General features: G+C 45.9%; 1 protein-coding gene across 1 annotated transcript in view; it reads left to right on the forward strand.

The window, feature by feature from the left end:
- The window catches only part of cacna1fb (calcium channel, voltage-dependent, L type, alpha 1F subunit), a 254,254-nt gene that overhangs the window by 219,400 nt on the left and 7,546 nt on the right, over positions 1 to 27,308 (forward strand). The window contains exons 37-43 of the mRNA XM_065021108.1: positions 3,607 to 3,734; positions 5,103 to 5,199; positions 5,612 to 5,714; positions 6,426 to 6,527; positions 10,426 to 10,556; positions 19,846 to 19,977; positions 25,607 to 25,896. Coding sequence (XP_064877180.1) covers positions 3,607 to 3,734; positions 5,103 to 5,199; positions 5,612 to 5,714; positions 6,426 to 6,527; positions 10,426 to 10,556; positions 19,846 to 19,977; positions 25,607 to 25,896 — 983 coding nt within the window. The remainder of the gene's footprint in view (positions 1 to 3,606; positions 3,735 to 5,102; positions 5,200 to 5,611; positions 5,715 to 6,425; positions 6,528 to 10,425; positions 10,557 to 19,845; positions 19,978 to 25,606; positions 25,897 to 27,308) is intronic.

Below are 27,308 nucleotides of genomic sequence, written 5' to 3' on the forward strand. Positions count from 1 at the left end.
GGCTACCTGCCGCCCCTACACTCTAACCACTAGGCTACCTGCCGCCCCTACACTCTAACCACTAGGCTACCTGCCACCCCTACACTCTAACCACTAGGCTACCTACCTCCCCTACACTCTAACCACTAGGCTACCTGCTGCCCCTACACTCTAACCACTAGGCTACCTGCCGCCCCTACACTCTAACCACTAGGCTACGCTGCCGCCCTACACTCTAACCACTAGGCTACCTTCCCTACACTCTAACCACTAGGCTACCTGCCACCCCTAGACTCTAACCACTAGGCTACCTGCCACCCCTACACTCTAACCACCAGGCTACCTGCCACCCCTACACTCTAACCACTAGGCTACCTGCCACCCCTACACTCTAACCACCAGGCTACCTGCCTCCCCTACACTCTAACCACTAGGCTAACCCTGCCGCCCCTACACTCTAACCACTAGGCTACCTGCCGCCCTACACTCTAACCACTAGGCTACCTGCTGCCCCTACACTCTAACCACTAGGCTACCTGCCGCCCCTACACTCTAACCACTAGGCTACCTGCCGCCCCTACACTCTAACCACTAGGCTACCTGCCCGCCTCTACACTCTAACCACTAGGCTACCTGCCGCCCCTACACTCTAACCACTAGGCTACCTGCCACCCCTACACTCTAACCACTAGGGCTACCTGCCGCCCTACACTCTAACCACTAGGCTACCTAACGCCCTACACTCTAACCACCAGGCTACCTGCCGCCCCTACACTCTAACCACTAGGCTACCTACCGCCCCTACACTCTAACCACTAGGCTACCTGCCGCCCTACACTCTAACCACTAGGCTACCTGCCGCCCCTACACTCTAACCACTAGGCTACCTGCCCCACCTACACTCTAACCACTAGGCTACCTGCCGCCCCTACATTCAAACCACTAGGCTACGCTGCCGCCCCTACACTCTAACCAATAGGCTACCCTGCCGCCCCCCACTCTAACCACTAGGCTACCTGCCTCCCCTACACTCTAACCACTAGGCTACCTACCTACCCTACACTCTAACCACTAGGCTACGCTGCCACCCCTACACTCTAACCACTAGGCTACCTACCTCCCTACACTCAAACCACTAGGCTACCTGCCGCCCCTACACTCTAATCACTAGGCTACCTGCCGCCCTACACTCTAACCACTAGGCTACGCTGCCCCTACACTCTAACCACTAGGCTACCTGCCGCCCTACACTCTAACCACTAGGCTACCTGCCGCCCTACACTCTAACCACTAGGCTACCTGCCGCCCCTACACTCTAACCACTAGGCTACCTGCCGCCCCTACACTCTAACCACTAGGCTACCTGCCTCCCCTACACTCTAACCACTAGGCTACCTGCCACCCCTACACTCTAACCACTAGGCTACCTGCCGCCCCTACACTCTAACCACTAGGCTAACTGCCGCCCCTACACTCTAACCACTAGGCTAACTGCTGCCCCTACACTCTAACCACTAGGCTACCTGCCGCCCCTACACTCTAACCACTAGGCTACCTGCCTCCCCTACACTCTAACCACTAGGCTACCTACCGCCTCTACACTCTAACCACTAGGCTATCTGCCGCCCCTACACTCTAACCACTAGGCTACCTACCTCCCCTACACTCTAACCACTAGGCTACCTGCCGCCCCTACACTCTAACCACTAGGCTACCTGCTGCCCCTACACTCTAACCACTAGGCTACCTGCCGCCCCTACACTCTAACCATTAGGCTACCTGCCGCCCCTACACTCTAACCACTAGGCTACCTGCCTCCCCTACACTCTAACCACTAGGCTACCTGCCGCCCCTACACTCTAACCACTAGGCTACCTGCCCCACCTACACTCTAACCACTAGGCTACCTGCCTCCCCTACACTCAAACCACTAGGCTACCTGCCGCCCCTACACTCTAATCAATAGGCTACGCTGCCGCCCCTCCACTCTACCCACTAGGCTACCTGCCACCCCTACACTCTAACCACTAGGCTACCTGCCGCCCCTACACGCTAACCTCTAGGCTACCTGCCGCCCCTACACTCTAACCACTAGGCTACCTGCCGCCCCTACACTCTAACCACTAGGCTAACTGCCACCACTAGACTCTAACCACTAGGCTACCTTCTTCCCCTACACTCTAACCACTAGGCTACCTGCCTACCCTACACTCTAACCACTAGGCTACCTGCCACCCCTACACTCTAACCACTAGGCTACCTGCCTCCCCTACACTCTAACCACTAGGCTACGCTGCCGCCCCTACACTCTAACCACTAGGCTACCTGCCTCCCCTACACTCTAACCACAAGGCTACCTGCCTCCCCTACACTCTAACCACTAGGCTACATGCCGCCCCTACACTCTAACCACTAGGCTACGCTGCCGCCCCTACACTCTAACCACTAGGCTACCTGCCACCCCTACACTCTAACCACTAGGCTACCTAACGCGCCTACACTCTAACCACTAGGCTACCTGCCGCCCCTACACTCTAACCACTATGCTACCTGCCGCCCCTACACTCTAACCACTAGGCTACCTGCCACCCCTACACTCTAACCACTAGGCTACCTGCCTCCCCTACACTCTAACCACTAGGCTACCTGCCGCCCCTACACGCTAACCTCTAGGCTACCTGCCGCCCCTACACTCTAACCACTAGGCTACCTGCCGCCCCTACACTCTAACCACTAGGCTACCTGCCGCCCCTACACTCTAACCACTAGGCTACCTGCCGCCCCTACACTCTAACCACTAGGCTACCTGCCGCCCCTACACTCTAACCACTAGGCTACCTGCCTCCCCTACACTCTAACCACTAGGCTACCTGCCGCCCCTACACTCTAACCACTAGGCTACCTACCTCCCCTACACTCTAACCACTAGGCTACCTGCCGCCCCTACACTCTAACCACTAGGCTACCTGCCGCCCCTACACTCTAACCACTAGGCTACGCTGCCGCCTCTACACTCTAACCACTAGGCTACCTGCCGCCCCTACACTCTAACCACTAGGCTACCTGCCGCCCCTACACTCTAACCACTAGGCTACCTGTCGCCCCTACACTCTAACCACTAGGCTACCTGCCGCCCCTACACTCTAACCACTAGGCTACCTGCCTCACCTACACTCTAACCACTAGGCTACCTACCACCCCTACACTCTAACCACTAGGCTACCTGCCGCCCCTACACTCTAACCACTAGGCTACCTGCCGCCCCTACACTCTAACCACTAGGCTACCTGCCGCCCCTACATTCTAACCACTAGGCTACGCTGCCGCCCCTACACTCTAACCACTAGGCTACCCTGCCGCCCCTACACTCTAACCACTAGGCTACCTGCCGCCCCTACACTCTAACCACTAGGCTACCTACCTACCCTACACTCTAACCACTAGGCTACGCTGCCACCCCTACACTCTAACCACTAGGTTACCCTGCAGCCCCTACACTGTAACCACTAGGCTACCCTGCAGCCCCTACACTCTAACCACTAGGCTACGCTGCCGCCCCACTTTGCTTGTATGTCTGCCTATTTGTCACATTGTAAGAGGAAATCTCTCGCTCTCTTTCTGTATTAGATTATCAACCTGTTTGTTGCTGTCATCATGGACAACTTTGACTATCTAACCCGTGATTGGTCCATTCTGGGGCCTCATCACCTGGATGAGTTCAAGAGGATCTGGTCGGAGTACGACCCTGAGGCCAAGTGAGGCTACTTTCATCTTTATCTCTCTCTCTCTCTCTCTCTCTCTCTCTCTCTCTCTCTCTCTCTCTCTCACTCACACTCTCTCTCTCTCTCTCTGTCTCTCTGTCTCTCTGTCACTCACACTCACTCACACTCTCTGTCTCTCTCTCTCTCTCTCTCTGTCTGTCTCTCTCTCTGTCTCTCTCTCTCTCTCTCACTCACTCACACTCTCTGTCTCTCTCTCTCTCTCTCTCTCTCTGTCTCTCTGTCTCTCTCACTCTCTCACTCACTCTCACTCTCTGTCTCTCTCTGTCTCTCTCTCTGTCTCTGTCTCTCTCACTCTCTCACTCTCTCACTCACACTCTCTGTCTCTCTTTGTCTCTCTCTCTGCCTCTCTGTCTCTCTCACTCTCTCACTCACTCACACTCTCTGTCTCTCACTCACACTCTGTCTCTCTGTCTCTCTCACTGTCTCACTCACTCTCACTCTCTGTCTCTCTCTGTCTCTCTCTCTGTCTCTGTCTCTCTCACTCTCTCACTCACTCTCACTCTCTCACTCACACTCTCTGTCTCTCTCTGTCTCTCTCTCTGCCTCTCTGTCTCTCTCACTCTCTCACTCATTCTCACTCTCTCACTCACACTCTGTCTCTCTCTAGCTCTCTCTCACTGTCTCTGTCTCTCTCTCTCTCTCTCTTTGTTTTATTCAATGTCATCTAAAATGAGAACGGTAGCCGCTGTCCATGAGTACAGGGTGTGGGCAGCAGGTAGCCTAGTTCAACTCCTTATGTGATGTGATGTCAGTCTATAGAGATGTAGAAACATCACAGTCTATAAAGATGTAGAAACATCACAGTCTGTAAAGATGTAGAAACATCACAGTCTATAGAGATGTAGAAACATCAGTCTATAAAGATGTAGAAACGTCAGTCTATAAAGATGTAGAAATATCACAGTTTATAAAGATGTAGAAACATCACAGTTTATAAAGATGTAGAAACGTCACAGTCTATGAAGATGTAGAAACATCACAGTCTATAAAGATGTAGAAATATCAGTCTATAAAGATGTAGAAACTTCACAGTCTATAAAGATGTAGAAACGTCAGTCTATAAAGATGTAGAAACATCCCAGTCTATAAAGATGTAGAAACGTCACAGTCTATAAAGATGTAGAAACGTCACAGTCTATAAAGATGTAGAAATATCAGTCTATAAAGATGTAGAAACGTCACAGTCTATAAAGATGTAGAAACGTCAGTCTATAAAGATGTAGAAACATCACAGTCTATAAAGATGTAGAAACGTCACAGTCTATAAAGATGTAGAAACGTCACAGTCTATAAAGATGTAGAAACGTCACAGTGTGCATAAAGATGCTGTTTGTTCCTCAGGGGTCGTATTAAACATCTAGATGTCGTAGCTCTGTTGCGAAGGATCCAGCCTCCTCTGGGCTTCGGAAAGCTCTGTCCTCACCGCGTGGCGTGCAAGGTAGGTAGGCCCTGACACGTGTTACGTTGCATGAGACCTGAAGACTTGTGTTAGCTCCCTGGGCTAACGCCTAGGCTTCAGCTCAACGGGCTAACACAAATAGATGGATCCTCTCATGTCAGTGATTTCTCTGGTGAATACAATGTAGTAACATATTGTAGAGTGTTCGGGGGGGTAGCCCCTACCACGACTCGGGTCCAGCGACTGTCAAGCCAACACCTGAACCATTACACCAAGAGGTCCGAACCTCTTGGCGTGGTTAACTTTGTGTTGGGTTAAGGTCGGTGCATGTACCCCCTTGTCCTCCTGGAGAGTGTGGCTTTCTCACAGTCCCACAGGTGTACAGGTCCTTCCAATGGACTCACCAGGCGCCATCCCATGACATCCCATCTCTTTTCTTCCACTCTGACAGCGTCTGGTGGCCATGAACATGCCTCTAAACAGTGACGGCACCGTAACCTTCAACGCCACTCTGTTCGCCCTGGTCAGAACTGCCCTGAAGATCAAAACGGAGGGTCTGCACACACACACACACACACACACACACACACACACACAGACACACACACACACACAGACACACACACACACACACACACACACATACAGACACACACACACACACACACACACAGACACACACACAGACACACACACACACACACACACACACACACACACACACACACACACACACACAGACACACACACAGACACACACACAGACACACACACACAGACACACACACACACACACACACACACACACACACACACACACACACACAGACACACACACACAGACACACACACACACAGAGACACACACACACACACACAGACACACACACAGACACACACACAGACACACACACACACACACACACACACACAGACACACACACACACACACACACACACACACACACACACACACACACACACACACACACACACACACACACACACACAGACAAAGACACAGACACACACACAGACACACACACACACACACACACACACACAGACAAAACACACACACACACAGACATTGTATCAGTGTTAGTAGTATTGTGGTGTCTGTTCTATGCATCGATGACATATTTCACGTTTTTTTAACATACCAAATAAAGATGTGGATCGTTCTTTCAGTCAGTCAAACAATTCAATTCAATCGGTCAACGAATTGTTCAACCAATGAATCAAGTCATTTGTTATTTCCCCAGGTAACCCGGACCAGGAGAACGAGGAGTTGAGGACCATAATAAAGAAGATCTGGAAAAGGATGAAGCCCAAGGTTCTGGACGAGGTCATCCCCCCACACGAGGGTGAGATGGGGGGCCAAGCACGCTCAAATGGCACCCTACTCCCTTCATAGTAGTGCACTACCTTTTGGCCAGAGCCTAGTGCATTTACATGGAGTGTATACAGCCGGCAGATTTAAAATAACACTAGCATTAACCCTAATCCTAACCCTAATCCTAACCCTAATCCTAACCCTATTCCTAACCCTAACATTAACCCTAACCCTAATCCTAACCCTATTCCTAACCCTAACATTAACCCTAACCCTAATCCTAACCCTAATCCTAATCCCAACATTAACCCTAATTCTAATCCCAACATTAACCCTAATCCTAACCCCAACATTAACCCTAATCCTAATCCCAACATTAACCCTAATCCTAATCCCAACATTAACCCTAATCCTAATCCCAACATTAACCCTAATCCTAACCCCAACATTAACCCTAATCCTAACCCTAACATTAACCCTATTCCTAACCCCAACCCTAACCCTAAACCTAACCCCAACATTAACCCTAATCCTAACCCCAACATTAACCCTAATCCTAACCCTAACATTAACCCTATTCCTAACCCCAACATTAACCCTATCCTAACCCCAACATTAACCCTAATCCTAATCCCAACATTAACCCTAATCCTAATCCCAACATTAACCCTAATCCTAATCCCAACATTAACCCTAATCCTAACCCCAACATTAACCCTAATCCTAACCCTAACATTAACCCTATTCCTAACCCCAACCCTAACCTAAACCTAACCCCAACATTAACCTAATCCTAACCCCAACATTAACCCTAATCCTAACCCTAACATTAACCCTATTCCTAACCCCAACCCTAACCCTAATCCTAACCCCAACATTAACCCTAATCCTAACCCCAACATTAACCCTAATCCTAACCCTAACATTAACCCTATTCCCAACCCCAACCCTAACCCTAAACCTAACCCCAACATTAACCCTAATCCTAACCCCAACATTAACCCTAATCCTAACCCCAACATTAACCCTATGCCTAACCCCAACATTAACCCTATTCCTAACCCCAACCCTAACCCTAATCCTAACCCCAACATTAACCCTAATCCTAACCCCAACATTAACCCTAATCCTAACCCCAACATTAACCCTAATCCTAACCCCAACATTAACCCTAAACCTAACCCCAACATTAACCCCAACCCCAACCCATCATTCTTTTTTGGGTCAACCGGTCAAATATCCACTACCTAGATAATAGGGAACAAGCCTAGTGCACTACCTAGGGAATAGTGTGCCATTTTGGATGTGGACGGGGTTATTGTACCCCACCCCAGATGACCACTTGTTCAGGATCACAACAGAGTGGTTCAACGGTGGTTGGTTCCAGTCTTTTAGTTGTTGATTGAACTCTTATTAAATTCTGTGTATCACTCAGGGTTCATATGTACATCATTTAGTTTGACCGGTACAATGGGATCAATGGAGTAGTGCCAACCTCAGCCAACCTCTGCCAACCTCAGCCAACCTCTGCCAACCTCTGCCAACCTCTGCCAACCTCTTCCAACCTCTGCCAACCTCTTCCAACCTTTCATTTAGTTTGACCGGTACAATGGGATCAATGGAATAATGCCAACCTCTGCCAACCTCTGCCAACCTCTGCCAACCTCTTCCAACCTCTGCCAACCTCTTCCAACCTTTCATTTAGTTTGACCGGTACAATGGGATCAATGGAATAATGCCAACCTCTGCCAACCTCTGCCAACCTCTTCCAACCTCTTCCTACCTCTTCCTACCTCTGCCAACCTCTGCCAACCTCTTCCAACCTCTTCCTACCTCTTCCTACCTCTTCCAACCTCTTCCTACCTCTTCCTACCTCTTCCTACCTCTTCCTTCCTCTGCCAACCTCTGCCAACCTCTTCCAACCTTTCATTTAGTTTGACCGGTACAATGGGATCAATGGAATAATGCCAACCTCTGCCAACCTCTGCCAACCTCTTCCAACCTCTGCCAACCTCTTCCAACCTCTTCCTACCTCTTCCTACCTCTGCCAACCTCTGCCAACCTCTTCCAACCTCTGCCAACCTCTTCCTACCTCTTCCTACCTCTTCCTACCTCTTCCTACCTCTTCCTACCTCTGCCAACCTCTTTCTACCTCTTCCAACCTCTTCCTACCTCTTTCTACCTCTTCCAACCTCTTCCTACCTCTTTCTACCTCTTCCTGCCTCTTCCTACCTCTTCCTACCTCTTCCTACCTCTTCCAACCTCTTCCTACCTCTTCCTACCTCTTCCTACCCTGCACACCAGTCAAGCGATATCCGCCATTAGTGCATTGAATCAAATTGCGTTGAACCGTTTTTCAAATCAAATCAAATCACACCGAATCGTTTAAAACCTAAAACGTATGGTTCCTGTATAGTATCAGAGCTCATGTATCTATACCGAACAGAAATATAAACGCAACATTCAACATTCAACAAGATTTTGCTGAGTTACAGTTTATATAATTCAATCTGTCAATTGAAATAAATTAATTAGGCCCTAATCTATGGATTTTAAATGACTGGGCAGGGGATCATCCACTGGGTAGCCAGGCTCAGCGAATCAAAATGAGCTTTTCTCCCCACAAAAGGGCTTTATTACAGACAGAAATACTCCTCAGTTTCATCAGCTGTCTGGGTGACCAGTCGCAGACGATCCCACAGGTGAAGAAGCAGGATGTGGAGGGTCCAGGGTGGGCGTGGTTACACATGGTCTGCAGTTGTGAGGCCGGATGGACATACTGCCAAATTCTCTAAAACGATGTTGGAGGCGGCTTATGGTAGAGAAATTAACATTCAATTCCCTGGCAACAACTCTGGTGGACATTCCTGCAGTCAGCTTGCCAATTGCACGCTCCCTCAAAACTTGAGACATCTGTGGCATTGTGTTGTGTGACAAAACTGCACATTTGAGAGTGGCCTTTTATTGTCCCCAGCACAAGGTGCACCTGTGTAATGATCGCACTGTTTAATCAGCTTCTTGATATGCGAATATCAATATTGATATGAGAAATGCTCACCAACAGGGATGTAAACAAACGTGTGTGCACAAAAATTAAGAGAAATAAGCTTTAATTTCAGCTCATAAAACATGGGACCAACACTTTACATGTTGCGTTTATATTTTTGTGCAGTATAAATCAAAAGTACCTCAAGTATTTAAATAGTACATACAGTATGTATATGCATCTTCCTCACAGTGTACATTCTCCATGGTTGGGGTCCATTCCATTTCAATTCAGTCAATTCTGGAAGTAAACACAGTGTGTTCTCTCTTCTCCTCTCTCTTCGGTCCTCTCTCGCTCTTCTGTCCTCTCTCTTTCTCTCCTCTCGTCTCTCTTCGGTCCTCTCTCTCGCTCTTCTATCCTCTCTCTCTCTCGCTCTTCTGTCCTCTCTCTTTCTCTCTTCGGTCCTCTCTCTCTTTCGCTCTTCTGTCCTCTCTCTTTCTCTCTTCTCCTCTCTCTTCGGTCCTCTCTCTCTCGCTCTTCTGTCCTCTCTCTTTCTCTCCTCTCGTCTCTCTTCGGTCCTCTCTCTCGCTCTTCTATCCTCTCTCTTTCTCTCTTCTCCTCTCTCTTCGGTCCTCTCTCTCTCGCTCTTCTGTCCTCTCTCTTTCTCTCTTCGGTCCTCTCTCTTTCGCTCTTCTGTCCTCTCTCTTTCTCTCTTCTCCTCTCTCTTCTGTCCTCTCTCTTTCTCTCTTCTCCTCTCTCTTCGGTCCTCTCTCTCTCTCGCTCTTCTGTCCTCTCTCTTTCTCTCTTCGGTCCTCTCTCTCTCTCTCGCTCTTCTGTCCTCTCTCTTTCTCTCTTCTCCTCTCTCTTCGGTCCTCTCTCTCTTCTCTTCGCTCTTCTTTTTTCCTCTCTCTCCTCCTCCTGTCCTCTCGCCTCCCCTCCACAGAAGAGGATGTGACGGTTGGTAAGTTCTACGCGACCTTCCTGATTCAGGACTACTTCAGGAAGTTCAGGAAGAGAAAAGAGCAAGGAGATCTGGAAGAGGGCGACCCAAACAACACCTCTGCTGCTCTACAGGTCAGTATTCTTGTCGCAGCCAGAAAGCACGCCAATCTCTTGTTTCTGTCGTGTTGAGGCAGCTTCAAGGATGGAAATGAAGCTAGCACGCTAGATCGAGGCTACTACTGTTCAGACTGGGATAGTAGACAATGTGCCAAAGAACCCCAGCAAGCCAGTGAAATGTTACTTTGGCACAGATTGTGGCAGTCTACTTGCCTGGCTGGCCAGTACCCCAAATCCTTAAGTTCTGGGGCAGGACACTAGTCTGTCTCCTGTTTCTGTAGTGAGACAGCTTGATATAGCAGGACACCCCCTGGACAGGACACTAGTCTGTCTCCTGTTTCTGTAGTGAGACAGCTTGATGTAGCAGGACACCCCCTGGACAGGATACTATTCTGTCTCCTGTTTCTGTAGTGAGACAGCTTGATGTCCAGGACACTAGTCTATCTCCTGTTTCTGTAGTGAGACCGCTTGATGTACCAGGACACCTCCTGGACAGGACACTAGTCTATCTCCTGTTTCTGTAGAGACAGCTTGATGTACCAGAACACCCCCTGGACAGGACACTAGTCTGTCTCCTGTTTCCGTAGTGAGACAGCTTGATGTACCAGGACACCCCCTGGACAGGACACTAGTCTATCTCCTGTTTCTGTAGAGACAGCTTGATGTAGAGTACACCCCCTGGACAGGACACTAGTCTATCTCCTGTTTCTGTAGTGAGACAGCTTGATGTAGCAGGACACCCCCTGGACAGGACACTAGTCTATCTCCTGTTTCTGTAGTGAGACAGCTTGATGTACCAGGACACCCCCTGGACAGGACACTAGTCTATCTCCTGTTTCTGTAGTAAGACAGCTTGATGTAGAGTACACCCCCTGGACAGGACACTAGTCTATCTCCTGTTTCTGTAGTAAGACAGCTTGATGTAGAGTACACCCCCTGGACAGGACGCTAGTTTATCACAGGGCCACACCCCCAATCCAGCTCTTTAATGCTGAGTGCCAAGCAGCGAATCATCGGGTTCCATTTTTAGTGTCTTTGGTATGACTCACCTGAGGATCGGTCGGTGCTGTATATCTGTGTTGCGCTGCATACTGTCTCCTCTGCATATACTGTCTCCTCTGCATATACTGTCTCCTCTGCTGCATACTGTCTCCTCTGCATACTGTCTCCTCTGCTGCATACTGTCTCCTCTGCATACTGTCTCCTCTGCATACTGTCTCCTCTGCATACTGTCTCCTCTGCTGCATACTGTCTCCTCTGCTGCATACTGTCTCCTCTGCTGCATACTGTCTCCTCTGCATACTGTCTCCTCTGCTGCATACTGTCTCCTCTGCTGCATACTGTCTCCTCTGCTGCATACTGTCTCCTCTGCTGCATACTGTCTCCTCTGCATACTGTCTCCTCTGCTGCATACTGTCTCCTCTGCTGCATACTGTCTCCTCTGCTGCATACTGTCTCCTCTGCTGCATACTCTCTCCTCTGCTGCATACTGCCTCCTCTGCTGCATACTGTCTCTTCTGCTGCATACTGTCTCCTCTGCTGCATACTGTCTCCTCTGCTGCATACTGCCTCCTCTGCTGCATACTGTCTCCTCTGCATGCTGTCTCCTCTGCTGCATACTGTCTCCTCTGCTGCATACTGTCTCCTCTGCTGCATACTGTCTCCTCTGCTGCATACTCTCTCCTCTGCTACATACTTCCTCCTCTGCTGCATACTGTCTCCTCTGCTGCATACTGTCTCCTCTGCTGCATACTGTCTCCACTGCTGCATACTGTCTCCACTGCTGCATACTGTCTCCTCTGCTGCATACTCTCACCTCTGCTGCATACTGTCTCCACTGCTGCATACTGCCTCCTCTGCTGCATACTGTCTCCTCTGCTGCATACTGTCTCCTCTACATACTGCCTCCTCTGCTGCATACTGCCTCCTCTGCTGCATACTGTCTCCTCTGTTGCATACTGTCTCCTCTGCTGCATACTGCCTCCTCTGCTGCATACTGTCTCCTCTGCTGCATACTGTCTCCTCTACATACTGTCTCCTCTACATACTGTCTCCTCTACATACTGTCTCCTCTGCTGCATACTGCCTCCTCTGCTGCATACTGTCTCCTCTGCTGCATACTGCCTCCTCTGTTGCATACTGTCTCCTCTGCTGCATACTGTCTCCTCTACATACTGTCTCCTCTGCTGCATACTGTCTCCTCTGCTGCATACTGTCTCCTCTGCTGCATACTGCCTCCTCTGCTGCATACTGTCTCCTCTACATACTGTCTCCTCTGCTGCATACTGTCTCCTCTGCTGCATACTGTCTCCTCTGCTGCATACTGCCTCCTCTGCTGCATACTGCCTCCTCTGCTGCATACTGTCTCCTCTGCTGCATACTGTCTCCTCTGCTGCATACTGCCTCCTCTGCTGCATACTGCCTCCTCTGCTGCATACTGTTTCCTCTGTATACGGTCAGTAGCTGCTCTTTATATACTGTATGTACGGTGGAGTACTAACTAGTTCAATGGTAGAGTACTAGCTACAGTATACAGTCGAGTACTAACTATACGGTAGAGTACTAGCTACAGTATACGGTAGAGTACTAGCTACAGTATACGGTAGAGTACTAGCTATATGGTAGCGTACTAGCTATATGGTAGAGTACTAGCTAAATGGTAGAGTACTAGCTATACGGTAGAGTACTAGCTATACGGTAGAGGACTAGCTATATGGTAGAGTACTAGCTATATGGTAGAGTACTAGCTAAATGGTAGAGTGCTAGTTATACGGTGGAGTACTAGCTATATGGTAGAATACTAGCTATATGGTAGAATACTAGCTATACGGTAGAGTACTAGCTATACGGTAGAGTACTAGCTACAGTATACAGTAGAGTACTAGCTATACGGTAGAGTACTAGTTATACGGTAGAGTACTAGTTATACGGTAGAGTACTAACTATACGGTAGAGTGCTAGTTATACGGTAGAGTACTAACTATACGGTAGAGTGCTAGTTATACGGTAGAGTACTAACTATATGGTAGAGTACTAACTATACGGTAGAGGACTAGCTATACGGTAGAGTACTAGTTATACGGTAGAGTACTAGTTATACGGTAGAGTACTAGCTATACGGTAGAGTACTAGCTATACGGTAGAGTACTAGCTATACGGTAGAGTACTAGCTATACGGTAGAGTACTAACTATACGGTAGAGTGCTAGTTATACGGTAGAGTACTAGTTATACGGTAGAGTACTAACTATATGGTAGAGTACTAGCTATATGGTAGAGTGCTAGTTATACGGTAGAGTACTAGCTATATGGTAGAGTGCTAGTTATACGGTAGAGTACTAGCTATACGGTAGAGTACTAGTTATACGGTAGAGTACTAACTATACGGTAGAGTGCTAGTTATACGGTAGAGTACTAGCTATACGGTAGAGTACTAACTATACGGTAGAGTGCTAGTTATACGGTAGAGTACTAACTATACGGTAGAGTACTAGTTATACGGTAGAGTACTAACTATACGGTAGAGTGCTAGTTATACGGTAGAGTACTAGTTATACGGTAGAGTACTAACTATATGGTAGAGTACTAGCTATATGGTAGAGTGCTAGTTATACGGTAGAGTACTAGCTATATGGTAGAGTGCTAGCTATATGGTAGAGTACTAGCTATATGGTAGAATACTAGCTATACGGTAGAGTACTAGCTATACGGTAGAGTACTAGCTACAGTATACAGTAGAGTACTAGCTATACGGTAGAGTACTAGTTATACGGTAGAGTACTAGTTATACGGTAGAGTACTAACTATACGGTAGAGTGCTAGTTATACGGTAGAGTACTAACTATACGGTAGAGTGCTAGTTATACGGTAGAGTACTAACTATATGGTAGAGTACTAACTATACGGTAGAGGACTAGCTATACGGTAGAGTACTAGTTATACGGTAGAGTACTAGTTATACGGTAGAGTACTAGCTATACGGTAGAGTACTAGCTATACGGTAGAGTACTAGCTATACGGTAGAGTACTAGCTATACGGTAGAGTACTAACTATACGGTAGAGTGCTAGTTATACGGTAGAGTACTAACTATACGGTAGAGTACTAGTTATACGGTAGAGTACTAACTATACGGTAGAGTGCTAGTTATACGGTAGAGTACTAGTTATACGGTAGAGTACTAACTATACGGTAGAGTGCTAGTTATACGGTAGAGTACTAACTATATGGTAGAGTACTAACTATACGGTAGAGGACTAGCTATACGGTAGAGTACTAGTTATACGGTAGAGTACTAGTTATACGGTAGAGTACTAGCTATACGGTAGAGTACTAGCTATACGGTAGAGTACTAGCTATACGGTAGAGTACTAGCTATACGGTAGAGTACTAACTATACGGTAGAGTGCTAGTTATACGGTAGAGTACTAACTATACGGTAGAGTACTAGTTATACGGTAGAGTACTAACTATACGGTAGAGTGCTAGTTATACGGTAGAGTACTAGTTATACGGTAGAGTACTAACTATATGGTAGAGTACTAGCTATATGGTAGAGTGCTAGTTATACGGTAGAGTACTAGCTATATGGTAGAGTGCTAGTTATACGGTAGAGTACTAGCTATACGGTAGAGTACTAGTTATACGGTAGAGTACTAACTATACGGTAGAGTGCTAGTTATACGGTAGAGTACTAACTATATGGTAGAGTACTAACTATATGGTAGAGTACTAGCTATATGGTAGAGTGCTAGTTATACGGTAGAGTGCTAGTTATACGGTAGAGTACTAGCTATATGGTAGAGTGCTAGTTATACGGTAGAGTACTAACTATACGGTAGAGTACTAGTTATACGGTAGAGTACTAACTATATGGTAGAGTACTAACTATATGGTAGAGTACTAGCTATATGGTAGAGTGCTAGTTATACGGTAGAGTGCTAGTTATATGGTAGAGTACTAACTATATGGTAGAGTACTAGCTATACGGTAGAGTACTAGCTATACGGTAGAGTGCTTGTTATACGGTAGAGTGCTAGTTATATGGTAGAGTACTAACTATATGGTAGAGTACTAGCTATATGGTAGAGTGCTAGTTATACGGTAGAGTGCTAGTTATATGGTAGAGTACTAACTATACGGTAGAGTGCTAGTTCAATGGTCGAGTACTAGCTACAGTATACGGTAGAGTACTAGCTATACGGTAATGGACTAACTATACGAGAGTACTAACTATACGAGAGTACTATCTATACTGTAGAGTACTAACTATACGGTAGAGTACTAGCTATATGGTAAAGTACTAACTATACAGTAGTGTACAAGTTATACTAAGAGTACTAACTATACAAGAGTACTAGCTATACTGTAGAATACGAACTATACCGTGGAGTACTAGCTATACAGTAGAGTACTAGCTATATGGTAGAGTGTTAACTATGGGGAAGAGTACAAGCTATGCGGTAGAGTACTAGCTATGCGGTAGAGTACTAGCTACGGTGGAGTTGTATGGTAGAGTACTAACTATACGGTAGAGTACTAGCTATACGGTAGAGTACTAGCTACGGTGGAGTTGTATGGTAGAGTACTAACTATGCGGTAGAGTACTAACTATGCAGTAGAGTACTAACTATGCGGTAGAGTACTAACTATGCAGTAGAGTACTAACTATGCAGTAGAGTACTAACTATGCAGTAGAGTACTAACTATGCGGTAGAGTACTAACTATGCAGTAGAGTACTAACTATGCGGTAGAGTACTAACTATACGGTAGAGTACTAACTATACGGTAGAGTACTAACTATACGGTAGAGTACTAACTATGCGGTAGAGTACTAACTATACGGTAGAGTACTAACTATACGGTAGAGTACTAACTATGTGGTAGAGTGTTAACTATACGGTAGAGTACTAACTATACGGTAGAGTACTAGCTATACGGTAGAGTACTAACTATACGGTAGAGTACTAACTATACGGTAGAGTGTTAACTATACGGTAGAGTACTAACTATACGGTAGAGTACTAGCTATACGGTAGAGTACTAACTATACGGTAGAGTACTAACTATACGGTAGAGTACTAGCTATACGGTAGAGTACTAACTATACGGTAGAGTACTAACTATACGGTAGAGTACTAGCTATACGGTAGAGTACTAGCTATATGGTAGAGTACTAACTATACGGTAAAGTACTAACTATACGGTAGAGTACTAGCTATACGGTAGAGTACTAACTATACGGTAGAGTACTAACTATACGGTAGAGTACTAGCTATACGGTAGAGTACTAACTATATGGTAGAGTACTAACTATACGGTAGAGTACTAACTATACGGTAGAGGACTAACTATACGGTAGAGTACTAACTATATGGTAGAGTACTAACTATATGGTAGAGTACTAACTATACGGTAGAGTACTAACTATACGGTAGAGGACTAGCTATGCGGTAGAGTACTAACTATGCAGTAGAGTACTAACTATGCGGTAGAGTACTAACTATGCGGTAGAGTACTAACTATGCAGTAGAGTACTAACTATGCAGTAGAGTAGTAGAGTACTAACTATGCAGTAGTGTACTAACTATGCGGTAGAGTACTAACTATGCGGTAGAGTACTAACTATGCAGTAGAGTACTAACTATGCAGTAGAGTAGTAGAGTACTAACTATGCAGTAGTGTACTAACTATGCGGTAGAGTACTAACTATGCAGTAGAGTACTAACTATGCGGTAGAGTACTAACTATACGGTAGAGTACTAACTATACGGTAGAGTACTAACTATACGGTAGAGTACTAACTATGCGGTAGAGTACTAACTATACGGTAGAGTACTAACTATACGGTAGAGTACTAACTATACGGTAGAGTACTAACTATACGGTAGAGTACTAACTATGCGGTAGAGTGTTAACTATACGGTAGAGTACTAACTATACGGTAGAGTACTAGCTATACGGTAGAGTACTAACTATACGGTAGAGTACTAACTATACGGTAGAGTACTAACTATGCGGTAGAGTACTAACTATACGGTAGAGTACTAACTATACGGTAGAGTACTAACTATACGGTAGAGTACTAGCTATATGGTAGAGTACTAGCTAAATGGTAGAGTACTAACTATACGGTAGAGTACTAACTATACGGTAGAGTACTAGCTATACGGTAGAGTACTAACTATACGGTAGAGTACTAGCTATACGGTAGAGTACTAACTATACGGTAGAGTACTAACTATACGGTAGAGTACTAACTATACGGTAGAGTACTAGCTATATGGTAGAGTACTAACTATACGGTAGAGGACTAACTATACGGTAGAGTACTAACTATACGGTAGAGTACTAACTATACGGTAGAGTACTAACTATACGGTAGAGTACTAACTATACGGTAGAGGACTAACTATACGGTAGAGTACTAACTATACGGTAGAGTACTAACTATACGGTAGAGTACTAACTATACGGTAGAGTACTAACTATACGGTAGAGGACTAGCTATGCGGTAGAGTACTAACTATACGGTAGAGTACTAACTATGCGGTAGAGTACTAACTATGCGGTAGAGTGCTAGTTAAGTAGAAGTGTCATGGTTTGTGTACATATAATATTTATTTATATATATATATGTATACAGTGGGGCAAAAAAGTATTTAGTCGGCCACCAATTGTGCAAGTTCTCCCACTTAAAAAGATGAGAGGCCTGTAATTTTCATCATAGGTACAATTCAACTATGACAGACAAAATGAGGGGGAAAAATCCAGAAAATCACATTGTAGGATTTTGTTATGAATTTATTTGCAAATTATGGTGGAAAATAAGTATTTGGTCACCTACAAACAAGCAAGATTTCTGGCTCTCACAGACCCGTAACTTCTTCTTTAAGAGGGTCCTTTGTCCTCCACTCATTACCTGTATTAATGGCACCTGTTTGAACTTGTTATCAGTATAAAAGACACCTGTCCACAACCTCAAACAGTCACACTCCAAACTCCACTGTCAAAGGACACCAGAAACAAAATTGTAGACCTGCACCAGGCTTGGAAGACTGAATCTGCAATAGGTAAGCAGCTTGGTTTGAAGAAATCAACTGTGGGAGCAATTATTAGGAAATGGAAGACATACAAGACCACTGATAATCTCCCTCGATCTGGGGCTCCACGCAAGATCTCACCCCGTGGGGTGAAAATGATCACAAGAACGGTGAGCAAAATTCCCAGAACCACACGGGGGGACCTAGTGAATGACCTGCAGAGAGCTGGGACCAAAGTAACAAAGCCTACCATCAGTAACACACTACGTCGCCAGGGACTCAAATCCTGCAGTGCCAGACGTGTCCCCCTGCTTAAGCCAGTACATGTCCAGGCCCGTATGAAGTTTGCTAGAGAGCATTTGGATGATCCAGAAGAAGATTGGGAGAATGTCATATGGTCAGATGAAACCAAAATATCACTTTTTGGTAAAAACTCAACTCGTCGTGTTTGGAGGACAAAGAATGTTGAGTTGCATCCAAAGAACACCATACCTACTGTGAAGCATGGGGGTGGAAACATGCTTTGGGGCTGTTTTTCTGCAAAGGGACCAGGACGACTGATCCGTGTAAAGGAAAGAATGAATGGGGCCATGTATCGTGAGATTTCGAGTGAAAACCTTCTTCCATCAGCAAGGTCATTGAAGATGAAACGTGGCTGGGTCTTTCAGCATGACAATGATCCCAAACACACCGCCCGGGCAACAAAGGAGTGGCTTCGTAAGAAGCATTTCAAGGTCCTGGAGTGGCCTAGCCAGTCTCCAGATCTCAACCCCATAGAAAATCTTTGGAGGGAGTTGAAAGTCCGTGTTGACCAGCAACAGCCCCAAAACATCACTGCTCTAGAGGAGATTTGCATGGAGGAATGGGCCATAATACCAGCAACAGTGTGTGAAAACCTTGTGAAGACTTACAGAAAAGGTTTGACCTCTGTCATTGCCAACAAAGGGTATATAACAAAGTATTGAGATAAACTTTTGTTATTGACCAAATACTTATTTTCCACCATAATTTGCAAATAAATTCATTAAAAATCCTACAATGTGATTTTCTGGATTTTTTTTCTCATTTTGTCTGTCATAGTTGAAGTGTACCTATGATGAAAATTACAGGCCTCTCTCATCTTTTTAAGTGGGAGAACTTGCACAATTGGTGGCTGACTAAATACTTTTTTGCCCCACTGTATATATACATATATATATATATACATACATATTGGTCTGTATAGATATTTATTAATGTTCTCACCTCTCTCTACGTGTGCAGCTGTGTCAGGCGGGTCTGCGTACCCTGCAGGACCTGGGGCCGGAGATGAGGATGGCCATGTCAGCTGACCTGGAGGAGGAAGAGGAAGAGGGCATGGAGGAAGAGCCAGAGGAAGATGATTCTCCCTATAAGGTCACTGTGTATATATACAGTTGGAGTTCGAAGTTTACATACACTTTAGCCAAATACATTTAAACTCAGTTTTTCACAATTCCTGACATTTAATCCTAGTAAAAATTCCCTCTTAGGTCAGTTAGGATCACAACTTTATTTTAAGAATGTTAAGTGTTAGAATATATTTTATTAATTTTTTTATTTGATTTATTTCACCTTTATTTAACCACGTAGCCCCTACAAAATGACCTCCAGCAGGCCACAAATGTGCATGTGTCTATTCAAACAGTCAGAAACAGTCTACATGAGGGTGGTATGAGGGCCCGACGTCCACAGGTGGGGGTTGTGCTTTACAGCCCAACACCGTGCAGGACGTTCGGCATTTGCCAGAGAACACCAGTATTGGCAAATTCGCCACTGGCGCCCTGTGCTCTTCACAGATGAAAGCAGGTTCACACTGAGCACATGTGACAGACGTGACAGTCTGGAGACGCCGTGGAGAACGTTCTGCTGCCTGCAACATCCTCCAGCATGACTGGTTTGGCAGGGACTCAGTCATGGTGTGGGGTGGCATTTCTTTGGGGGGCCACATAGCCCTCCATGTGCTCGCCAGAGGTAGCCTGACTGCCATTAGGTATCGAGATGAGATCCTCAGACCCCTTGTGAGACCATATGCTGGTGTTGTTGGCCCTGGGTTCCTCCTAATGCAAGACAATGCTAGACCTCATGTGGCTGGAGTGTGTCAGCAGTTCCTGCAAGAGGAAGGCATTGATGCTATGGACTGGCCCACCCGTTGCCCAGACCTGAATCCAATTGAGCACATCTGGGACATCATGTCTCGCTCCATCCACCAACGCCACATTGCACCACAGACTGTCAGGAGTTGGCGGATTCTTTAGTCCAGGTCTGGGAGGAGATCCCTCAGGAGACCATCCGCCACCTCATCAGGAGCATGCCCAGGCGTTGTAGGGAGGTCATACAGGCACGTGGAGGCCACACACACTACTGAGCCTCATTTGGACTTGTTTTAAGAACATTACATCAAAGTTGGATCAGCCTGTAGTGTGGTTTTCCACTTTAATTTTGAGTGTGACTCCAAATCCAGACCTCCATGGGTTGATACATTTGATTTCCATTGATAATTTTTGTGTGATTTTGTTGTCAGCACATTCAACTATGTAAAGAAAAAAGTATTTAATAAGAATATTTAATTCATTCAGATCTAGGATTTGTTATTTTAGTGTTCCCTTTATTTTTTTTGAGCAGTGTATTTTGTGAAGTGCACCAGTCCTCCTGCAGCAAAGCACCCCCACAACATGATGCTGCCACCCCCGTGCTTCATGGTTGGGATGGTGTTCTTCGGCTTGCAAGCCTCCCCCTTTTCCTCTAAACTTAACGATGGTCATTATGGCCAAACAGTTCTATTTTTATTTCAACAGACCAGAGGACATTTCTCCAAAAAGTACGATCTTTGTCCCCATGTGCAGTTACAAACCGTAGTCTGGCTTTATTATGGTGGTTTTGGAGCAGTGGCTTCTTCATTGCTGAGCGGCCTCTCAGGTTATGTCGATATAGGACTCGTTTTACTGTGGATATAGATACGTTTGTACCTGTTTCCTCCAGCATCTTCACAAGGTCCTTTGCTGTTGTTCTGGGATTGATTTGCACTTTTCACACCAAAGTACGTTCATCTCTAGGAGACTGAACGCGTCTCCTTCCTGAGTGGTATGGTGGCTGCGTGGTCCCATGGTGTTTATACTTGCATACTATTGTTTGTACAGATGAACGTGGTACTGAGTTTGAGGCACTGAGTTTGAAGGTAGGTCTTGAAATACATCCACAGGTACACCACCAATTGACTCAAATTATGTCAATTAGCCTATCAGACGTTTATAAAGCCATGACATCATTTTCTGGGATTTTCTAAGAGGTTTAAAGGCACAGTCAAATCAAATCAAGTCAAATGTATTTATATAGCCCTTCGTACATCTGCTGATATCTCAACGTGCTGTACAGAAACCCAGCCTAAAACCCCAAACAGCAAGCAATGCAGGTGTAGAAGCACGATGGCTAGGAAAAGCTCCCTAGAAAGGCCAAAACCTAGGAAGAAACCTAGAGAGGAACCAGGCTATGTGGGGTGGCCGGTCCTATTCTGGCTGTGCCGGGTGGAGATTATAACAGAATATGGCCAAGATGTTCAAATGTTCATAAATGACCAGCATGGTCCAATAATAATAAGGCAGAACAGTTGAAACTGGAGCAGCAGCACGGCCAGGTGGACTGGGGACAGCAAGGAGTCATCATGTCAGGTAGTCCTGAGGCATGGTCCTAGGGCTCAGGTCTTCCGAGAGAGAGAAAGAAAGAGAGAATTAGAGAGAGCACACTTAAATTCACACAGGACACCAAATAGGACAGGATAAGTACTCCAGATATAACAAACTGACCCTAGCCCCCCGACACATAAACTACTGCAGCATAAATACTGGAGGCTGAGACAGGAGGGGTCAGGAGACACTGTGGCCCCATCCGAGGACACCCCCGGACAGGGCCAAACAGGAAGGATATAACCCCACCCACTTTGCCAAAGCACAGCCCCCACACCACTAGAGGGATCTTCAACCACCAACTTACCATCCTGAGGCCGAGTATAGCCCACAAAGATCTCCGACAAGAAGATCACATCAGTGACTCAACCCACTCGGGTGACGCACCCCTCCCAGGGATGGTATGAGAGAGCCCCAGTAAGCCAGTGACTCAGCCCCTGTAATAGGGTTAGAGGCAGAGAATCCCAGTGGAAAGAGGGGAACCGGCCAGGCAGAGACAGCAAGGGCGGTTCGTTGCTCCAGAGCCTTTCCGTTCACCTTCCCACTCCTGGGCCAGACTACACTCAATCATATGACCCACTGAAGAGATGAGTCTTCAGTAAAGACTTAAAGGTTGAGACCAAGTTTGCGTCTCTGACATGGGTAGGCAGACCGTTCCATAAAAATGGAGTTCTATAGGAGAAAGCCCTGCCTCCAGCTGTTTGCTTAGAAATTCTAGGGACAATTAGGAGGCCTGCGTCTTGTGACCGTAGTGTACGTGTAGGTATGTACGGCAGGACCAAATCAGAGAGATAGGTAGGAGCAAGCCCATGTAATGCTTTGTAGATTAGCAGTAAAACCTTGAAATCAGCCCTTGCTTTGACAGGAAGCAAGTGTAGGGAGGCTAGCACTGGAGTAATATGATCAAATTTTTTGGTTCTAGTCAGGATTCTAGCAGCCGTATTTAGCACTAACTGAAGTTTATTTAGTGCTTTATCCGGGTAGCCGGAAAGTAGAGCATTGCAGTAGTCTAACCTAGAAGTGACAAAAGCATGGATTCATTTTTCTGCATCATTTTTGGACAGAAAGTTTCTGATTTTTGCAATGTTACGTAGATGGAAAAAAGCTGTCCTTGAAATGGTATTGATATGTTCTTCAAAAGAGAGATCAGGGTCCAGAGTAACGCCGAGGTCCTTCACAGTTTATTTGAGACGACTGTACAACCATTGAGATTAATTGTCAGATTCAACAGAAGATCTCTTTGTTTCTTGGGACCTAGAACAAGCATCTCTGTTTTGTCTGAATTTAAAAGTAGAAAGTTTGCAGCCATCCACTTCCTTATGTCTGAAACACATGCTTCTAGCGAGGGCAATTTTGGGGCTTCACCATGTTTCATTGAAATGTACAGCTGTGTGTCATCCGCATAGCAGTGAAAGTTAACATTATGTTTTCGAATGACATCCCCAAGAGGTAAAATATATAGTGAAAACAATAGTGGTCCTAAAACGGAACCTTGAGGAACACCGAAACATACAGTTGATTTGTCAGAGGACAAACCATTCACAGAGACAAACTGATATCTTTCCGACAGATAAGATCTAAACCAGGCCAGAACTTGTTCTTGTAGACCAATTTGGGTTTCCAATCTCTCCAATAGAATGTGGTGATCGATGGTATCAAAAGCAGCACTAAGGTCTAGGAGCACGAGGACAGATGCAGAGCCTCGGTCTGATGCCATTAAAAGGTCATTTACCACCTTCAAAAGTGCAGTCTCAGTGCTATGATGGGGTCTAAAACCAGACTGAAGCATTTCGTATACATTGTTTGTCTTCAGGAAGGCAGTGAGTTGCTGCGCAACAGCCTTTTCTACATTTTTTGAGAGGAATGGAAGATTCGATATAGGCCGATAGTTTTTTATATTTTCTGGGTCAAGGTTTGGCTTTTTCAAGAGAGGCTTTATTACTGCCACTTTTAGTGAGTTTGGTACACATCCGGTGGATAGAGAGCTGTTTATTATGTTCAACATAGGAGGGCCAAGCACAGGAAGCAGCTCTTTCAGTAGTTTAGTTGGAATAGGGTCCAGTTTGCAGCTTGAAGGTTTAGAGGCCATGATTATTTTCATCATTGTGTCAAGAGACATAGTACTAAAACACTTGAGCGTCTCTCTTGATCCTAGGTCCTGGCAGAGTTGTGCAGACTCAGGACAACTGAGCTTTGAAGGAATATGCAGATTTAAAGAGGAGTCCGTAATTTGCTTTCTAATAATCATGATCTTTTCCTCAAAGAAGTTCATGAATTTATCACTGCTAAAGTGAAAGCCATCCTCTCTTGGGGAATGCTGCTTTTTAGTCAGCTTTGCGACAGTATCAAAAAGGAATTTCGGATTGTTCTTATTTTCCTCAATTAAGTTAGAAAAATAGGATGATCGAGCAACAGTAAGGGCTCTTCGGTACTGCACGGTACCGTCTTTCCAAGCTAGTCGGAAGACTTCCAGTTTGGTGTGGCGCCATTTCCGTTCCAATTTTCTGGAAGCTTGCTTCAGAGCTCGGGTATTTTCTGTGTACCAGGGAGCTAGTTTCTTATGAGAAATGTTTTTAGTTTTTATGGGTGCAACTGCATCTAGGGTATTACGCAAGGTTAAATTGAGTTCCTTAGTTAGGTGGTTAACTGATTTTTGTCCTCTGGCGTCCTTGGGTAGACAGAGGGAATCTGGAAGGACATCAAGGAATCTTTGTGTTGTCTGTGAATTTATAGCACAACTTTTGATGTTCCTTGGTTGGGGTCTGAGCAGATTATTTGTTGCAATTGCAAACGTAATAAAATGGTGGTCCGATAGTCCAGGATTATGAGGAAACACAGTCAACTTAGTGTATGAAAACTTCTGACCCACTGGAATTGTGATACAGTGAATTATAAGTGAAATAATCCGTCTGTAAACATTTGCTGGAAAAATTACTTGTGTCATGCACAAAGTAGATGTCCTAACCGACTTGCCAAAACTATAGTTTGTTAACAAGAAATGTGTGGAGTGATTGAAAAACAAGTTTTAATAACTTCAACCTAAGTGTATGTAAACTTCTGACTTCAACTATATGGTCGTCAACGTGTGTTGAGACGGGACACTAGCTGTAAAACAAGGCTGTCCAAACTGATCCGTAAAATATGATTTACATCTGGATTTAACCTTGTGATTTTATCTCTAACCTTGTGCATGTTTGAAATTGAAATTGACTGCAGTTGGACTGCACATAATCACTGATCTAGAAATCACACAAATAACTACTCATTATGTGATTCTCAGCATTGCCTTGATCAACTTATCCCCTCTAACACTCTACCCACAGACTGATAATGGCTATGCCCCTGAGGGTAAGGACAGACGTGGCTCCATGGTCACCACCCTTACTGGAGGAGGAGGTATGCCCAGGGAGAGTCTCTCCAACGGGGGTCTGGCCCACCGAGGTTCCACCTCCTTCTCCAAGACCCCCAACGGAGGAGGCCTGGAGCAGGATGAGCTGAGACGAGGAGACAACATGAGGTCCTCGCTCAACCATCATCATCGTCATTCTTCCATTAAGAACGGACTGGTGGACCAACCGGCCATGAACAGAAGGAATTCTAACAAGTATTCAAGGTAGGCACTTGACTAGTCTCGGAAAGCCAGAACAAACAAAACATCTCAGGCAATTGCATCAGATTTTCCTTTAGGGGAAGAGATATGAGAAAAGCTAATAACAAGAAAACCGTCTCCACTCCCACAGTCTCCACCCCCTTAAACTGAAACTTTCGGCCAATGGGCCAAATGGCCCCTCCCCATCCGAAATTCGAAACACGTGAACACTTACGAACACTGATCATTTGGACAAATCACGTTAAGGAGAAATCTGCGTACTGACCCTTCTCTCCTATGCTACGTGTTTCTGACTATCAGACTGACCCTTCTCTCCTATGCTACGTGTTTCTGACTATCAGACTGACCCTTCTCTCCTATGTTACGTGTTTCTGACTATCAAACTGACCCTTCTCTCCTATGCTACGTGTTTCTGACTGACTATCAGACTGACCCTTCTCTCCTATGCTACGTGTTTCTGACTGACTATCAGACTGACCCTTCTCTCCTATGTTACGTGTTTCTGACTATCAGACTGACCCTTCTCTCCTATGCTACGTGTTTCTGACTGACTATCAGACTGACCCTTCTCTCCTATGCTACGTGTTTCTGACTGACTATCAGACTGACCCTTCTCTCCTATGTTACGTGTTTCTCTCAGAACCTTTATCTCCTTCTGTCTCTGTTTAAGCATGTTTCTCCTGTTTTCATAGCTTTGCTCCCAATCAGCCAGTCTGGCAGTCCGTCAATCAGTCTGTCAATCAGTCTGGCAGTCCGTCAATCAGTCTATTAATCAGTCAGCCAGTCAGTCCGTCAATCAGTCTGGCAGTCTGTCAATCAGTCTGTCAATCAGTCTGGAAGTCGGTCAATCAGTCTGGCAGTCTGTCAATCAGTCTGTCAATCAGTCTGGCAGTCCGTCAATCAGTCTGGCAGTCCGTCAATCAGTCCGTCAATCAGTCCGTCAATCAGTCTGGAAGTCGGTCAATAGGTCCATTAATCAGTCAGCCAGTCAGTCCGTCAAGCAGTCAACCAGTCAGTCCATTAATCAGTCAGCCAGTCAGCTAGTCAGCCAGCCAGTCAGTCCATCAGTCAGTCCATTAATCAGTCAGCCAGCCAGTCAGTCCATCAGTCAGTCCATTAATCAGCCCATCAGTCAGTCCATTAATCAGCCAGCCAGTCAGCCCGTCAAACCGTCTATCAGTGTAATGGCTTTCGTTTGTAGAATGAAGAGTGGACCAAGGCGCAGCGTGGAAAGTGTTCATGATTTTAATATTCAAAAAACACACAAACACAATAACAAACGTGAAAACGAAAGCGCACAGTTCTGTCAGGCACAGACACTAAACAGTAAACAAGATCCCTATAGGGGAGGGTCCGGGTGGGCATCTACTCTCGGTGGGGGCTCCGGTGCGGGACGGAGACCCCGCTCCGCTTGA

The sequence above is a fragment of the Oncorhynchus nerka genome, linkage group LG7 (assembly GCF_034236695.1).
Source record: "Oncorhynchus nerka isolate Pitt River linkage group LG7, Oner_Uvic_2.0, whole genome shotgun sequence".
Classification (NCBI taxonomy): domain Eukaryota; kingdom Metazoa; phylum Chordata; class Actinopteri; order Salmoniformes; family Salmonidae; genus Oncorhynchus; species Oncorhynchus nerka.